Source organism: Narcine bancroftii, chromosome 13 (genome assembly GCF_036971445.1).
Source record: "Narcine bancroftii isolate sNarBan1 chromosome 13, sNarBan1.hap1, whole genome shotgun sequence".
NCBI lineage: Eukaryota > Metazoa > Chordata > Chondrichthyes > Torpediniformes > Narcinidae > Narcine > Narcine bancroftii.
In genome coordinates this window covers 43,224,436-43,241,695 of record NC_091481.1, presented here as the reverse complement: position 1 = coordinate 43,241,695, position 17,260 = coordinate 43,224,436, and the positions used below count along the sequence as shown (strand labels likewise).

The window sequence follows — 17,260 nt, the reverse complement described above, 5'->3', positions numbered from 1 at the left end:
GAGTCTGGGCTGTCCAAATTTCACCCCATTAACCTACACCCCAGTATGTTTTGAAGGGTGGGAGGAAACCCATGCAGACACGGGGAGAATGTATAAACTCCTTACAGACAGCACAGGATTGGAACCTAGGTGATACACCAACTATGCTACCCCTTTTCTTGGTGTCCTTTATGAAAGGTTCCAGCATTGTCCCAACTCTCTGTGTCAGGCTGACATGGTGTTGTTCCATGTTTCGTCTTTCTCCTTTTTTTAAAATAGTCAGGTGAGATGTGCTTCTTTCTGATGTGCAAAAACCTTTGTGCAAAGTAAAATAATGTCAGTCAATTGACCTTTGAAGTCCATTAGTTTTCAGCCTATTAACTTGTTTAAGGGAGGCATGGTTAACATAGCGGTTAGCGCAACGCCTTTACAGCTCCAGCTGGAAAGAGACTGGACTGGAATTCAAATCCTTACACTGTCTATAAGGATTTTGGACATTCTCTCCATATCTGCATAGGTTTTCCCTGGGGCTCCAGTGTCTTCACACCATTCAAAATATACCAGGGGTGGAGATTAATTGGGTGTAAATTGGGCAGCATGGACTCATGGGCTGAAATGGCCTGTTACTATGCTATGTGCATAAATGTTTTTTTAAAAATTAAACTTCTCCAGCAGAAATTCTTTGGTTTCTGTATTTTTACTGTATCCTTGGTTCCTCTATGCCCATTATTTACTCTCCTGCCTCTACAGGAGCTACATTTGCTCTCATTAGTGTGACGTTCTGGAACAGATTTAACAAAATGCAAAGTGGTTCTGAAACTAGCAAGCTTTGAACATCATGTTCCTTTCACTGGATACATTTCCAGAGTCAACACAAAAGCCCTGGAGAAGCCAAGTGCAAAGACCATGTAACCAGCTTTTTAAAAAGACAGTGCATTGTTTGTTCAGGAGGCCATTTTAAGGAAGCAGCACAAGAGTAACAAGCTTTTCAACCTCTTTTGTGGGATTGAGAAACCCACTTGGCCTCACTGTGTGGTTATAGACATATATCAGAGTTCCTCCAGAGAGATGAGAAAGTACTTTGACTGACCCATGAAAAACGTTTGAAAGTTGCAGAAGAAATCCTACACTCTATTCGACTGACCCACGAAAAGTGTTTTAAAGTTCCAGAAGAAATACTACACTCTACTGCGACTGACCCACAAAAAGGGTTCTAACTGCAGAAGAATGCACTCATCTAAAAAGCTCTTTACTCTGAAGCACCTCAACAAGGGTGTCGTGAATAATCAACATTCTGTCACACACAGTCTCTGTCACCCACTTCATTCTAAGGCCTGTGTGTCTCAGCCATCTTAAAGCCTGTGTGAGTGTCAATTTCAAACCTACGTGTCCTCAACTAATTTCTGAAACTGAACATTGAACTGCCTGCTGAGAATTGAGCCTTGAGCTGCAGTGGCTTGAGGTATTCCACACACACACTGATATATTTGCACATAGTTAAAGTTTGTTAGATAGTTGCATATAAATTTAGTTAAATTAGATTAAGTGTTATATAATTGTTGATTAATAATTAAAAATATTATTTTAAATATAACACTATCTGGGCAAGTTTTTATTGCTACTGTCATGTACGTAACAGTCTTTTCCTTTCAATAAACCTGTCATAACTTTCACAGCACAATGTTATGCTTCTTGTTGGTCTACTCTCTTGCATATTAAGGCCTTGATGTAAATGAGATGGAGATTTAAGGTACACTTCAAATTAATCCCATAGAATGCAAGATCCATTTGATTAGCTTCAAAGCTTAACTGTGTGCTAGCATTTATATCTGCTCGTGCTTTTTCAATCAAAATACCAATAGAATCTCTTTGCACAGTCATCCCTTTTGATTTATCAGAAAAATGTCCATCAGTTTTGACTTTTGAGCACCCACTCACCTGCCACTGGATAAATGGGTGAATTGGGTTTGGTGGCCTCACTTTTAACTTTTTCTCCTCTGGTTAGTGAATGAAAATGAACAATTGCCAGAAAATATTATCTAAAGTGGGGTAAAAAAAATTCTATTGGTGCAATAAATTGAACACAATTATGAAATTTTGGGAATAGTTAATCATGAATATTTCAAGAGGCTGATGTGAGAATGGAAGTAATATATTTTTATTCAGTCATTAGAATATCTTTAGTAATAATTTTGGTACAATATTGTTACCAGATCCAAGATTAAGGAGAATATGCCCTATATCTTCATTGAAAGACACTGACACAGTTGAAGTACCTCGTTTACTGAAGCAGATGAAATTATAGCCATTTTGAAGCCATTTCTGTTTTGAGAGTAATATTCTTGTATTAACAACTCGTTAAAATAATTAACACTGTAATTAGACATGAAACTTCATCTCACTTACACCTGAGTACTTTTCTGATTAGTGTTATCAATTTTTCATCAGCACTTTGTTGGAACCTTTTTAATTATATCCTTTTCTTATGTGATTTAGGTTTACAGCATTAACGGACTTCGCATTTAGAATTGACTGCTGCATCTTATCAAGCTTTTTCTTTAAGGTATATTCATGATTCAATGGCCATTAAAAACAGCCTATTTTATATGCATTCACTAAGTAAATGTCTTATTCACCTCAAGCATTCCTCTCTCAACTTCCTTTTCTATTTTGACCCTTTTCAGTAGCCTTTGAATGCTCTATGGAGAGGATAACTGTTACTCACCCACCTTGCTTCCAAGACTCACAACTTGCTTGATACCTAACAGTGAAGGGTCTAATTTAACAGAGTTCAGGAGATCATCATGGCTGTGTATATAATGATATCCTCTCTTTCCTCCCCTCTGCACAGCCATTCGAATAAATGGAACAGTAGGCTCGGCGAGCCGACGTCAAAAACAGTTCATGTTGAACAGAAATGTAGACAGATGGCAGACAGACATGATGATAATGAAGAGAGTTTATTGTCATACACATGACAAGAACCAGAAGCAACATTTTTACTTGCTACACATATACTGCGTAAGATAGGAAAACTACCATAGCATATATATATCAATGACCACAATCTGCCGAGACAAAGAGATAAAAAATATAAAAGGATAGACAACTATATATTCAAAGTTCCAGGTAGTGCAAGAAAGAATTGAGTGTCCACTATAAACAGATCTTTCAGTGGTCTATGACTAGTTTAGGGTTAAGGTCATTCATAGAGATTCGAGATCCTGATGAGTTTTGGAGTAAAACTATTCTTGAGCCAAGAGTTTTTGTATCTTCTACCCGAAGGTAATGGTAAAAAGTCATTATCTGAAAGGTTATGGGAGTATTTTGTGATGTTAGCACTACCCTGAGGCATTGCCTCACATAGATATATGTCTCCAATGGAAGGAAGGTTGGTGCCCATGATGGACTGGGCTACTTTCTGCAGACTTCTGCATTCTTGGGTACTTAACTTTCTGAACCAGGCCATAATGCAAGTAATCAGTCGACTTTCCACAGTGCACCTGTCACAGTTTATATAGTGTTTGACGACGTGCCCAATACTTTCCCTTGGTCAAGCCTTCTTCATGATTGCTTCAGTGTGCTGTGTCCAGAAGAGGCCTTCCAATATTTGGACACCTTGGAACTTGAAGGTACAAACCTTCTACATCCATCAATGAAGATAGGTTCCTCAGCCCTCAGCCTCACTTCCTGAAGTTCACAAAACCTTTCACAGTCTGGCTGATGTTAAGAGTTTTGGCACCACCCAACCAAATTCTTGAATTCTATTCTGGATCTACACAGCATTTCCCATCATTCGGCCAACAGTGGTGGTGTGGATCCAGCATACTGCCTTGGATGGTCATGTGTGCATGGTGAGGAAGAGGTGATGTCACCAATCCTCACTGATAGGGGTCTGCCAATGAGGAAATCGAGGGTCCGATTGTAATAACATGAACAGAGACCCAGATCCCTTATATATTATTGCGTTTTCCTGATGTGATGGTATTGAACACTGAACTGATGTAGGTGTTCTAGTGGTCCAGGGAATCTAATGCAGACCAAAGGGCCAACAAAATGTCATCTGCTGTGACCTGTTCCAATAGTTGAATTGAAGTGGATCCAGGCTTGATCTACTCCTTAACCAGATTCTCAGTTTGTGCAAAGGTTAACGCAACGCTATTACAGCACCAGTGACCGGGGGGGGGGGGGGGGGGGGGTTTCAATCTGGCGCTGTCTGTAAGAAGTTTGTACATTCTCCCCCTGTTTGCTTGGGTTCCTTTTGGTGCTCTGGTTTCTTCCCACCCTTCAATACTGTAAGGAGATTGTGGGTTAATTGGTGTAGTTGGGGGCATGGGCTCATTGCTTAAAGAGGGTAATGGCCGTCCTTGGTTCATTCCCTGGTATAGCAGTGGGTGAGAGTGTTAGATCCCTGGTGGTGACATGATCGAGTGTTCAATCCCCTGGTGTAGCAGTGGGCGAGAGTGTTCAATCCCTGGTGTAGCAGTGGGCGAGAGTATTCAATCCCTGGTGTAGCAGTGGGCGAGAGTTTTCGATCCCTGGTGTAGTAGTGCGTGAGAGTGTTTGAAACCCTGGTGCTGCAGTGGACGAGAGTGTTCCATCCCTTGGTCTAACAATGGGAGAGAGAGTTCTGACCCCTGCTGTAGCAGTGGGCAAGAGTCTACGAACCCATGGTGTAGCAGTGGGTGAGAGTGTTCAATCCCTGGTGTAGGAGTGGGCGAGAGTTTTCGATCCCTGGTGTAGCAGTGCGTGAGAGTGTTTGAAACCCTGGTGTTGCAGTGGGTGAAGGTGTTTGATCCCCTGGTGTAGCATTGGATGAGAATATTTGATCCCCTCATGTGGTAGTGGGCAAGACGGATCAGTCTCCTGGTGTAACAGAGGGTGAGAGTGTTCAATCCTCTGATGTAGCAGTGGGTGAGAGTGTTTGATCCCCTCGTGTAGCTGTGGAGGAGTGTTTGATCGCCGCGTGTAGCAATGGGTGAGTGTTTTAGATCATCTGGTGCAGCAGTGAGTGAGAATGTTCAATCCCCTGGTGTATCAGAGTTGGAGAGTTTTTGATCCCCTGGGTTAACAGTAGGTGATCCACTGGTGTAGCAGTGGGCGAGAATGTTTGATTACCTCGTGTGATAAAGGGCGAGATTGTTCAGTTCCCTGGAGTAACAGTGAATGAGAGTGTTCGATCTCCTGGTGTGGCAGTTGGCGAGAGTGTTCAGTCCCCTGGTGTAGCATTGGGTGAGAACGTTTGATCCCCTCATGTGATAGTGGGCAAGACTATCACAGTCACCTGGTGTAACAGTGGGTGAGAGTGTTTTATACACTGGTATAGCAGTGGGTGAGAGGGTTCGATCCCCTGGTGTAGCAGTTGGTAAGAGTGCTTCATCCCCCAGAGTATAAGTGGGAGAGTGTCCGTCCGCTGGTGTAGCAGTGCGCGAAAGCGTTTAATCCTCTGGTATAGCAGTGGTCAGAGTGTTCGATCCCCTGGTGTAGCAGTGGTTAGAGTGTATAATCCCCTGGTGTAGCAGTGGCGAGTGTGTTTGATCCCCTGGTGTAGCAGTGGGCGAGAGTGTTCAATCCCTGGTGTAGTTCTTGTCGAGAGTGTTCGATTCCCTGGTGTAGACATGGTCGATGGTGTTTGATCCCCTGATGTAGCAATAGGTGAGAGTGTTCGATCCCTGGTGTAGCTCGTCGAGAGTGTTCAATTCCCTGGTGTAGACATAGCCGATGGTGTTTGATCCCCTGATGTAGCAGTAGGTGAGAGTGTTCGATCTCCTGGAGTAGCAGTGGGCGAGAGTGTTTGATCTCCTGATGTCACAGTGGCTGAGATGGTTTTATCCCCAGTGTAGCAGTGGGCAAGAGTGTTTGATATCCTGGTGTGGCAGTGGGTCAGTGTGTTCGATCACCTGGTGTAGCAGTGGCTGAGATAGTTTGATCCCCTGGTGTAGCAGTGAGTGAACATTTTCAATTCCTTGGTGTAGCTGAGGGTGAGGGTGTTCAATTCCCTGTTGTAGCAGTTGGTGAGAGTGTTGCAGGAGACAAGCTGGTTATAGTTTTGGAGGATCTTCTTTTGGATGGTCTGGTTATAGACTTCATCAATGACTGAGATGGTGTCGGGAAACAGTTTAATGTTTGTTAATCATGGTGGATTGACTCTCCAGTGCTAGCTTTCCATCTCTATGTGGAGGGATGTAGACTGTAGCCAGGGCAATGGAGGTGAATTCCCTCAGGAGGTGGAAGGATCGCGACCAGCTCTATGTGATCCTGATGAGGGCAGTAGCTATTTTATCCATTTATCAAGACAAAGTTTTTTGCCCTTTCTCAGTCCACTTTACCAACACATTGCTTTTGCATTGTAGCCTGAGACAACCTCCATCGTATCAACAGCTCCATCAATCTTCCTGTCGTCTACAAATTTACTGATTATGGCTCCAACATCATATCCAAATCACTTGTAAACAGCACAGATATCAGCAGTAATCCCTGTGGAACTTCATCCAATGAATCTAACTCTGGGACAGGCAATTCAACCTTCCCTTGGGGAAGTAAAAGAAAAGTTATCTTTATCATGTTAATCAAAGAGTCCATTACTGCAGTGAGGCAGTTGGATATCCAGCAATGGGGCCATAGGCCACAGCAAAGTGGCATGGTTAACGTAGTGGTTCGCCCAACACTATTACAGCGGCGGCAACCTAGGTTTGAATCTGGAGCTGTTTTTAAGGAATTTATTGTAGGTTAATTGGGATATTTTGGCGGCACAGGCTCGTGGGCCAGAAGGATCTGTTACTGTGCTGAATGCTTAAATTTGAAGATAGAGGAGCAAAAATGTTGGCAAATCATAGAAGTGTAAAGTTATTGGGATAATAGGAGTTCTGGAATTGCCTTTGTGTTGAAGAGGTGGATTTTGAAAAGGCATCCAGGAGAAAATTTAGAGTCAGACCATAACAATCCTGCTAATGAAGAGAAGGGATATATGAAATTAATCTTTGGGTTAATAACTGAGCAAGTGGTGGAAGTGTCAGTGGAACTTTGAGATGGTTACAATAATTCTGAGTTGTGATAAGGAAAGGGACAGATTGAAAATTAAGGTCCTGAATTAGAGGAAAGCCAATTTCAACTTGATAGGACCAGAACTGACCAATGTGTACAAGAAGCAATGAGGTGTACAAGTGACCTGTTAATTTAAAAATTGCAATAGTTGGATTAATTTAAAAATTAATTTGTGAGAAGTCAAGCCAACAAATTCCCATCAGAGTGAAAGTCAAAGGATCTGTTAATCGCAAGAGATGGCTAATCATCAACATCACTAAAAGTCATCTCCAGCTACCTTTATTACGTCTCCAGCTACCTGTATTACGTCTCCAGCTACCTGTATTACGTCTCCAGCCACCTCTATTACGTCTCCAGCTACCTCTATTACGTCTCCAGCTACCTCTATTACGTCTCCAGCTACCGTTATTACGTCTCCAGCTACCGTTATTACGTCTCCAGCTACCGTTATTACGTCTCCAGCTACCGTTATTACGTCTCCAGCTACCTATATTACGTCTCCAGCTACCTTTATTACGTCTCCAGCTACCTTTATTACGTCTCCAGCTACCTTTATTACGTCTCCAGCTACCTTTATTACGTCTCCAGCTACCTTTATTACGTCTCCAGCTACCTTTATTCCGTCTCCAGCTACCTTTATTCCGTCTCCAGCTACTTTTATTACATCTCCAGCTACCTTTATTACATCTCCAGCTACCTTTATTACATCTCCAGCTACCTTTATTACATCTCCAGCTACCTTTATTACATCTACAGCTACTTTTATTACATCTCCAGCTACCTTTATTACATCTCCAGCTACCTTTATTACATCTCCAGCTTCCTTTATTACATCTCCAGCTTCCTTTATTACATCTCCAGATACCTTTATTACATCTCCAGCTACATTTATTACATCTCCAGCTACCTTTATTACATCTCCATCTCCAGCTACCTTTATTACATCTCCAGCTACCTCCCATCCTGCCTTATTCCAGCTCTCATCTCCTTCATCTCTTTTGCATTCACTCCAAAGGTGAAACACTCTACACAGGTGCTTCTGAAAGGTCTTCTTTCTTTCTTGACTGTGGACAGGGGCATTGGCCGCATCTCACCTGTTTTCCCTCACCTCTGATCTTGTCCCTTCCTCTCCCAAACAAAGTGAGAACAGAGTTTCCAAGGACCTTAGTTTCCATCTCACCAGCCTGCACGTTCAATTTCACAATTTCCACCAGCTCTGATGAGCTTTCATCACTGGACACACCAACCCCCTCCATCTCTTTCTGCAGTTGGAAGGCTTTGCTGCCTTTGTGACTCATTTGTCGGCTCTTCCACCTGGATGATTCTGCATTTCAGGAGAGCAATGTTGACAGAAGTTGAATGCAGGAAGTAAGGATAGTAAAATGTAATCAATAGTGTAAATATGTTCTCATTGTTCCCCTTTTAGGGCCTGTTCAGGGCTACTCTTCCACATCCGAGGAATGACTGTGAATATGCATCGTATGAAGTTGGATGTGGCTGTGATGTTGTGGAGCTCATTCCAGGGATTGACCTCTTCTCAGACCTGTTCAGGGCTGATATACGGACTGTGGTGGGAAGTCTGAACTTCCTGCTCCATGAGCTGTATGCTGCAAAGCAAAATCTGTTGGTAAGTAAATTGTAAATTGAACATTCATTATATGCTTTTAACTGTATTGAAAACTTCTAAACTTTACTTGGATTGATGATTCAACATTTGCAGCAAAACAGAGAATTTGCTTTCTTAATTAGATATTTTAATGTTAAAATATTATTCCTCGGCTTTTTTAAAAGGTTTTTACATTGTTGCAACTTGTAAAGAAAAATGTACTTTTTATCATCAAAGTTTGTAAATTTCTTCTTTATTCAGCTTTATCTTTGTGCTGTTTCTATAAAGGCCAAACAACATATCCCTAAATCCAAAGGCAGCAGATTCTTCTCTTCATTCCATTCTTTTAAAAGTCATGTAGGGACATAAAAATACCTCTCGTCTTTCTTTTCCAACTGGAAATCATTTTAAATTACCTGCCCCATATCTTCCACCCCACCCCATGAGTAAAGAGTTCATGGACTTCTTTGAAATGAAGGTACATCTGTACCTGAATGAAACACGAAAGTCTGCAGATGCTGTGATTGCAGTAAAATCACACTGAAGTATTGGATGAAGTCAGATAGCTTTTTAGCATCCATAAAGGTCAAAGATATATTGCTGACATTTCGGGCCTGAGCCCTTCTTCAAGGAATAAGCAGAATGACCCAAAGCAGAAAATCTCAGAATTAAGACAATGCTGCCTGGGGGAGGAATCCAGACCAATAAGGTGTACACCAAATTGATAAAGGTGGGGTGGTAGGTGTGATGTTTATGGATTTTAGTAAGGCAGTTGACAAGGTCTGCCATGATTGACTAGTTCAGAAAGTCATTAGGTATGTGATCCAGAATTGGCTTGCCTGCATAAAGCAAATCTTATCAAAACACCTATTTTACGTCTGGACCTTGTAAAAGTTGAGAATTCAATGAAACTCCTTGAAGTGATGCTTTACAAAATCAAATTTGACACCTAGTTTTGTGGATGCTTAACTTCATGATGAGGTAAATATCATTTTCTACCATCTTTACATTCCAAGATATTTTCTGATGCCTTTTCTACATAACCCTTGGTTTAAACTGCATATGTCACAACTGAGTCACTTGTTACATGTTTTGCTGAAACATATTCCATTCTTCTTGAAAAAGGTTAATTTCTCGACATATGATTTTTTTCTCCAATTGCTTAACTTTGCAATACAAACAGCTTTCTTGAACTGTCTGATCTTCTTTTACCTTTGTTTTCTTGTTCTTTCTTGTGCTTGTGTCTGACACAGCAGTAACAAAGATACTTACCTGTGATTTCTGTTGAAACGATGATTTAGACTTCTTTACATCCTTAAGAACAATTGAAGTATCCTTAATATTTCCAAATGCTGGTATGGTGTATGGTGTAAAAATGCATGTGCCATTCCAAAAATTGTACAACATCTTCAAAGGTAGTGTCCCTTCCGGGAAACATTTTAAGGTCTGCAAATTTGTTTCTCCAGAAGTCCTTCAACTTATAAGGTGATTTATTGACAATAATCATCAAATTCAGCTCTTGCAAATGTACACTACTTCCCATTGTGTTACAACATCCTCTCAGAAAGAGAGCATATGCTTGCAAAGCCTTTGTATCCTCTGATTTTATTGCTGGCCAAGAAAGAACCTTGTCTATATAGACCCTTGTGATTTTATGTTCATCATCATAATTTTGATGTAATAATTCTTTTGCCCTTTTAAAACCTTGGTCTGGAGCCATATATTGGCAACTTCTGACTAACTCCTTCACCTGTCCTCCAGTATACCGTTCCAGGAAATAGACAATCTTTAGCGTTTTTAGTATTATTTTCAATGTGATGTTCGAAGGATTTCATGAACGTCAGATAAAGTGGAATTTCCTTCTTAGGGAAACCATAGCAGAAATTTAATTTTGTTTCGCTATGAGAGATAATATATTGTCTTTCCCACCATGGCTTGCGACTGGTTGTCTTGTTCTCAATGGAGCTGGTGCCTTAGGTGTAAGTGGTGGCATTGATAGGGTTCCTTGCTATGGTTGTGATGGCATTGGTGGAGATCCTTGACTTACCACTGGTTCTTCAGCAACACGAAGAGACATCAATTGTTGGGTAGGATCAACTCGCATGGTTAAACCTGGTTGAAATGCTCTCCTTTCAGGAAAATTCATAAATTGTGCGCTCGGAAGGGATTGAATGTCACTAGCTTTTTCCACAGGGGGGTTGGTCATTGACATTTGAGCACTAGGAGCTCCACCCATGGCTCCTTGCTTGAATATACTTGTTTCCTGTGGCTGCGGTACCCATTGATCTGCTGGAACGTCAGGTGCGAGCCCTTTGGGTATTTCACTTCGTGTGATAGATCTTGCAGAAGCCTGAGCTAATGCTTTTACTTCGGCCATATTCATAGCATATTGTTCCTCAAGCTCTAGTCTTTTTGTCTCTCTATGCAATAATATTTTTCATTCTTCTTGCTGAATCTTCATTTCAGTTTCTTGCCTTAGTTGCTGATTCTTCATTTCAGCTTCCATGTCTCCTAAAACATGTCTTTTCTCCAACCATTCACGTTGTGCACAGATAGTAGCCAAGTCTGCTTGTGCGTTACCATGCAGAGTGGATATGCTTGAAGCATGCAAAGTAATACTTGCTCTCGATGCCTTTGAAGACTTTGAAGATCTTCCTTTGCTCATAATCCTGGAAATACTATCATCAGGATTCACATCTGAACATTCAGATCCCGCTGATTGAGTCCCTATCTTCAGCATTTCGCTCAGTACAGCACCAGTGGGGCTTTGCACCATGGCTTCATCTGGTCCAGTTCCACTAACGTTTGAACCAGCCATTGAGGTCTGCAGGGCCTTCTCATGGTCCTCTTCTTGCCTGGACATTGAAGCCACTTCTTCAATAGTGGCTGGCTCCAATCTCCCACCAAGTATTGTCGGTTCATCTTGCTGGCTCAACTCACGATGAAACAGTTCTTTGAGAGGAGCTGTTGCTCAATGTCTTTAGCCCAACAAGATTTCTTCTTCTCCATCTTCAATATTTCACTCTGCAGCCTGTCTTCCCCTGGCTTCATCTGTTTCTGGGGAACTGTAAACAAATTTGTATCTTTCATTGTCCCTTTAAGAGTATTTCTGGCTGTCTTGGTTCTGTGTTCTCTGTGTTTCACAAAAACTGGTTGCATTATCTATTGTTTATAGAACACAGAATCTGCCAATGGCTCTTTGCTTCTGCAAATCAGAGAGCTTTTATCTCTCTTTCAAGGTTATGGGTGCCTGCAGTCAGTCAGACATGTTCTCATAGGAGCCTCCAGTATTTTCTAACAGACTTTCTTTACTAAAAGCTTTTTGATTTTAACAAATTGAGCGCTTTCAGCCTTTCTTCCAATTTTATAAAACTTTTCTTTGAATAAAAGATAAAGATTACACTTCACAGCTTCTAATATTTCCCAAACTCAAAACATGTGATCTTCCAAGAAACACAAGCCTCGATGTTTCGAACTGCATCTTAATAAATCAAACTTTGTAATTGTGACTTTATGTAGCCTTTAATTAGTTGATAAATCCAAAAGCATATTGTAAATGATAATGATACTCAAATAAATATAAACAAATTAAAACGATAATAAATGATTAACAATGATGAATTTAAAGAAAAGTTTCTCGAGAGCTCACGTCTCTTCCAAGAATGAGAACGAGCTCCTTGTCCGCTCGGATATTACAACATATGACATCATAGTAACTATGGTAACTCTACAAAAACAATTTATCCTTAAAGGGATAGTCATAAAATTAACAAAAATCAAAAACACAAGGTTTTAACCGTTAGCTGCCCTCATTGCACCATAATTATTTTAAGTCCCTAACATTGTGACATGAAAATTAGTCAGGGGAAATATTCTGTATGAATGTGTCATGTACCAATTTGTGAACATCACCAATAAAATTCTGTAAGCAATCAATGTGATGTCTCATCAGCTTGGCAGAGCTCCTACTCACCCTGAATAAATTCCCTTTTAACTCTGCTTTTTTCCTTCAAATCATAAGCGCTCAAATGGGTCCTAGCAGTGCCTGCCATTTTGTTGATTATGTATCTTTGTTCCAAACCTGCCCCCATCTCTTCCTCTGTAACATTGATGACTGCATAAGGACTGCTATCTGCACCAGAACAGAACTCATCAATTTCATTCTCAAATTCACATGGACCATCTCTAACATTTTTCTCCCCTTTCTAGATCTCTCTGTCTCCATCTCAGGATCAAGCTATGTATTTGCATTTACTACAAAGCCCACCATTTCTTACAACTAACCTGACTGCACCTTCTTCCACTTTGTCTCCTGTAAGGATGTCATCCCTTTCTCACATTTTTTCCACCTCTGCTGCATCTGCTCTTACGATGAAGCCTTTCGTTCAAGGACATCTAACCTGTCCTCCTTTTTCAGGGAATAGGGCCTCCTCTCCATTGGGGAATAGAACCATATCCTCCATCTACTCTCAACCCCCACCATGAAAACAAAGTGTTCTCTATTCTCACTTTTCAACCCATCAGCCTCTGCATTCACATTGTCCCACGTCATATCCACCAGACACATCCAAATCTTCCGCAGTTTGATCCCCCTGTATTTTCTTGCTACCCACCTGCCTCTCTGCAACCCATGGTACTTACCCCTTCAATCACAGGTGCACGAGTCCCCTCTTCTTCTATGCCGCTTTTCTCTTCCCCACCCCAAACTTTCCCACTTTATTTATTTACTGGCGTGGACCTGAAAGCTGAGCATTTTTGGAGTTTATTTCAAATATGCTTCTTTATTCATTTGTTCAAATGACCCTCCTCCACCTAGCCACCCATCCTTACTCATTGCCCAACATCCGGTCTCACATTATGTTGATCACTGTTGTGACTTCTTCATCTCAGATTCCAGCCCCATCAGCCTTCTTCTCTACTAATCTGCTAATCACCACCCCCCCCTCCCCACACACTTCAATGATTCGTCTTCCTCCACCTGCCCCTTTGTCTCTCCTTTCTCTCTCTTTTTCTGAGATCTTGACATCTGCCTCTGCCCATCATCCACCCCTTCCTGGTTCACCAATTCCCCACCGTCTCTTGTCCAACCCTACCTGACCTGTCGTCATTATGTCAGCTATCAGTCTCTGTCTTGATGAAGGGTTCCAGCCCAAAATGTTGGTAGTGCTTTTTCTCTCACTGATGCTGCTCAACTCGTTGAGTTCCTGCAGTGTGTGGCTTCAGATTCCAGTATCTGCTATCTCTTGTGTCTCTCCTAATGTGTTGGACTATGATTTCTGACTCATGTGTCTGATTTTTTTGTCCATAAGGGGTGGACATTAGTAATTTGAACAAATGAATAAAGAAGCATATTTGAAATAAACTCCAAAAATGCTCAGCTTTCAGGTCCACGCCAGTAAATAAATAAAGTGAATCAGGGAGAGAAAGACTCCTTTTTAAAATGAGTGTGCAAAGCGTGGGAGATGGTCACTGCTGGTCATAGTTCCAGAGCAATAACTTCTGTCGCAGAGAGGTGATAATGGGTTCAACCAGCAATCATTACAAAACAACTTTTGCTTAGTTTGGTTCAAGAAGCTTGTTTTAATCATGTATCTCCATCTTGCATGATAGGCCCTACCTCTGTTCACACTCTACCAGTACTTTGTCAGCTCAATTTGTCGCGATGTACACAAGAGTGTGGAAGCAAGAATATTGAAGGTAATTGAAAGCTGGAATCTGTGTGCTTTGTGAGATTTCCTTTAAATGCATCCATTTTCCAGTCAGAGTAAAATAACCCATTGTAGTGAGGATAACTGAAGAGCTGAATGTCTGTCGAATTGTCGCGTGTAACTTCATCGGTATGATTGGAAAATCACGCTCCACCTGGGGAAAATATTAATTGGGGAAGTATGTAACAATTTTCTGGAAATTAATGATTTCCTTTCTCAGTTTTTAACAGGATAATGTTCCAGAATAGTAGCAAATATTTTGCAATGCTTTCTCCATTTATTATTCCACACATAGATACAAGGGGTGTATTGGGGGCTAACAGGAGGGCCTGTTACCATGTTGTATTTCTAAATTTAAAAGTATATGGAAGAAAAAATTAAATCTTTTATATTTTGCTCAGTCAATAGCTTTCTGTGGGAAATTAATAACACTGGACAACAAATTTTTTCAAAAAGTTTGCTTCCTTGAAAAAAAAATTGGGGATTATGATAGACAATTCAAGTTGAATGGGAAAAACATTAAATTAACTTGTATTGAATTTAGCCTGTTTAATCACATAATGTTGCTGACACATTGCATTAGTTAAAGTTCTCAGGGTGACTGTGAGGAGCTCAGGGTTTGTCTTGGTCACCAATTTTACAACCGAAGTAGAGCTCATAGGCTTTCTTAATAAGTGCAGTCATGCTGCGTCTTTGAGCCTTAAGCGAATACTTGCCACATATATAACAGAATGTATCGCAGCTGTTATGTCATTGACGTGACATTTCTACTGTATTAAATCTTCTTGAAGACAATAAATGCTATTGTCAAGTACTCTCACTATGCTATGACCTGAAGAGTATGTTCATGAACATGTTCAATCTGTGTACATGAAGTACTTTTATAGCCTGTTTACATCTATCCTGGCTAAGCATGCCCAGGCCTAAGGCAACATTTGCTTAGTATCTGCACTGAGTGCACGCCCAGGCATGCTGCCTCCACAATGGCCTGGCCTCCTTTTCGACTGAGTAGTGGCGGATTTCAGGGCTTTGGAGAGTGCATGAGAAGAAGGCGATGGGTCAGCCCACTTGGTTGAGTGTAGCAGCCAGGAAAAAAAATCAGGCGCATCACTCTCCACTTGGAAAGGTGTGGACTCATATATCGCATGCATTGCTGCCTTGGCAATGTCAACCTTGATACGGCTGAAGGCTGCACGGGCCTCTGCTGACAGGGGAAAGAGGTGGCTTTGACCAGTGGGTGAGCCTTGTCCACATATTTGGGGACCCATTAAGCATAGTATTAGATGAAACCCAGGCATCTTTTCAAGGATCTGAGGGTTTGGGGTAGTGATAGCTCCAGTAGAGGGTGTATGCAGATGGGGTTGGGACCAATTATGCCATTTTTGACCATGCAGCCAAGAATGGCTAGTCGGGTTGTCCAGAACACACATTTCTCAGGAGTTTTGCGACCCAGAAGAATTTTTGAATGTTGGCATCATGGTCCTGCAGGACATGGCCACAGATGGTCACATTGTCAAGATATGGAAAGGTGGCATGCAAGTTATACTGGTCCACCATGTGATCCATCTCCCGCTGGAAAACGGAGATCCTGTTGGTGACGCCAAAGGGGACCCAGAGGAAGTGGTAGAGATGGGCATCCACCTCGAATGCAGTATACTGGTGGTCCTCCAGGCAGATCGGGAGCTGGTGATAGGCCGACTTGAGTTTGATTATGGAGAATACTTGATATTGTGCAATCTGATTAACCATATTGGATATGTAGGGGAGGGGGTACACATCAAACTGCGTGTACTGGTTGATAGTCTGACAATAGTCTATGCCCATCCTGTTCTTCGCCCTGTACTTTATTACGACCACCTGGGCTCTCCAGGGACTATAGCTAGCCTCGATGATGCCCAACAAGTGCTGAACCTTGTCTGCGGCTCAATATCTCCAACTCCCAGTGGCCACTGGCTTGCAGTCGGGACGAGGTTTGCAAACAGCAATGGGGGAAGGGGGATTACCTTGAGAGTCGAGAGCCCACAGGTCATGCATAGAGGGCCATCTAGGAACTGTTCATTGCAAACAGTGATGGAGAATGGGGCCCATCGAACTCCAACGTAAACATTCTTAAGTTGGCACTGAAAGTCCAGCCTCAGTAGCAAGGGGATGCAGAGCTGCAGTATGACAAGGAGCCTGAAGTGTTTGTAAATTGTGCCTCCAGTGGTCAAAGTCATTGTACAGGACTGGCTGCATTTCGAGAGATAAGCATCTAGCGGTATTGGGGTGAATAAAGCTTTCCCTACTCCTGTGATCAAACAAGCATTTTGTTATGCGTCCATTTACCTTGATGTCCATCATTGACCTGATGAGTTCGTGTGGCCCTCTTGGTTCAGGGTGATGGAGGCTAATATGAACTCATTGTCTGACTCTGATGAGGGCCCAAGCTCCCAAGATGGGTGCCCTTGCAGTTCCCCCGTAGTGCTGTAGGCCCGAGAAGATGGCATCAGCTACGTGGTCCAAGATGGCAGCCCCATGACTTAAACATGGCATCACTGGTCCACAGAGGGGATGGCTCTGATCATGCTGTCTGTGTTGCTGTTTCACAGTGGGTTAGAATGGCAAACATTTATGCAAATGTCCTCTTTACATGAATCTAGCACATACAACCTTCTTGGAAGGGCAACATTTCCTCAGGTGCTTGAGGCAATCACCCCCCACGGCTGCTGAGGTCTGGTCACTAGAGGAGGCCAATGTTACCTGTGACCATTCGCTCATAGCAAGAGATGGATCCCCCGCCCCAAGATTGCAGCGCCCATGGCAGCCAAGAAGCGGTCAAGTAGTCATCCGAGTTTTGGAGGGCCACCTCCAGTGTCTGTTAATTCAACCGCCATTTGCAGGTCAAGTACCTTCTGCTGCAGGAGTCACTGTCTTAGTATCTGGA

General features: G+C 42.1%; 1 protein-coding gene across 1 annotated transcript in view; it reads left to right on the top strand.

The window, feature by feature from the left end:
* The window catches only part of cfap54 (cilia and flagella associated protein 54), a 1,315,566-nt gene that overhangs the window by 1,123,081 nt on the left and 175,225 nt on the right, over nt 1-17,260 (top strand). Inside the window, exons 45-47 of the mRNA XM_069909968.1 lie at nt 2,476-2,542; nt 8,450-8,650; nt 14,240-14,326. Coding sequence (XP_069766069.1) covers nt 2,476-2,542; nt 8,450-8,650; nt 14,240-14,326 — 355 coding nt within the window. The remainder of the gene's footprint in view (nt 1-2,475; nt 2,543-8,449; nt 8,651-14,239; nt 14,327-17,260) is intronic.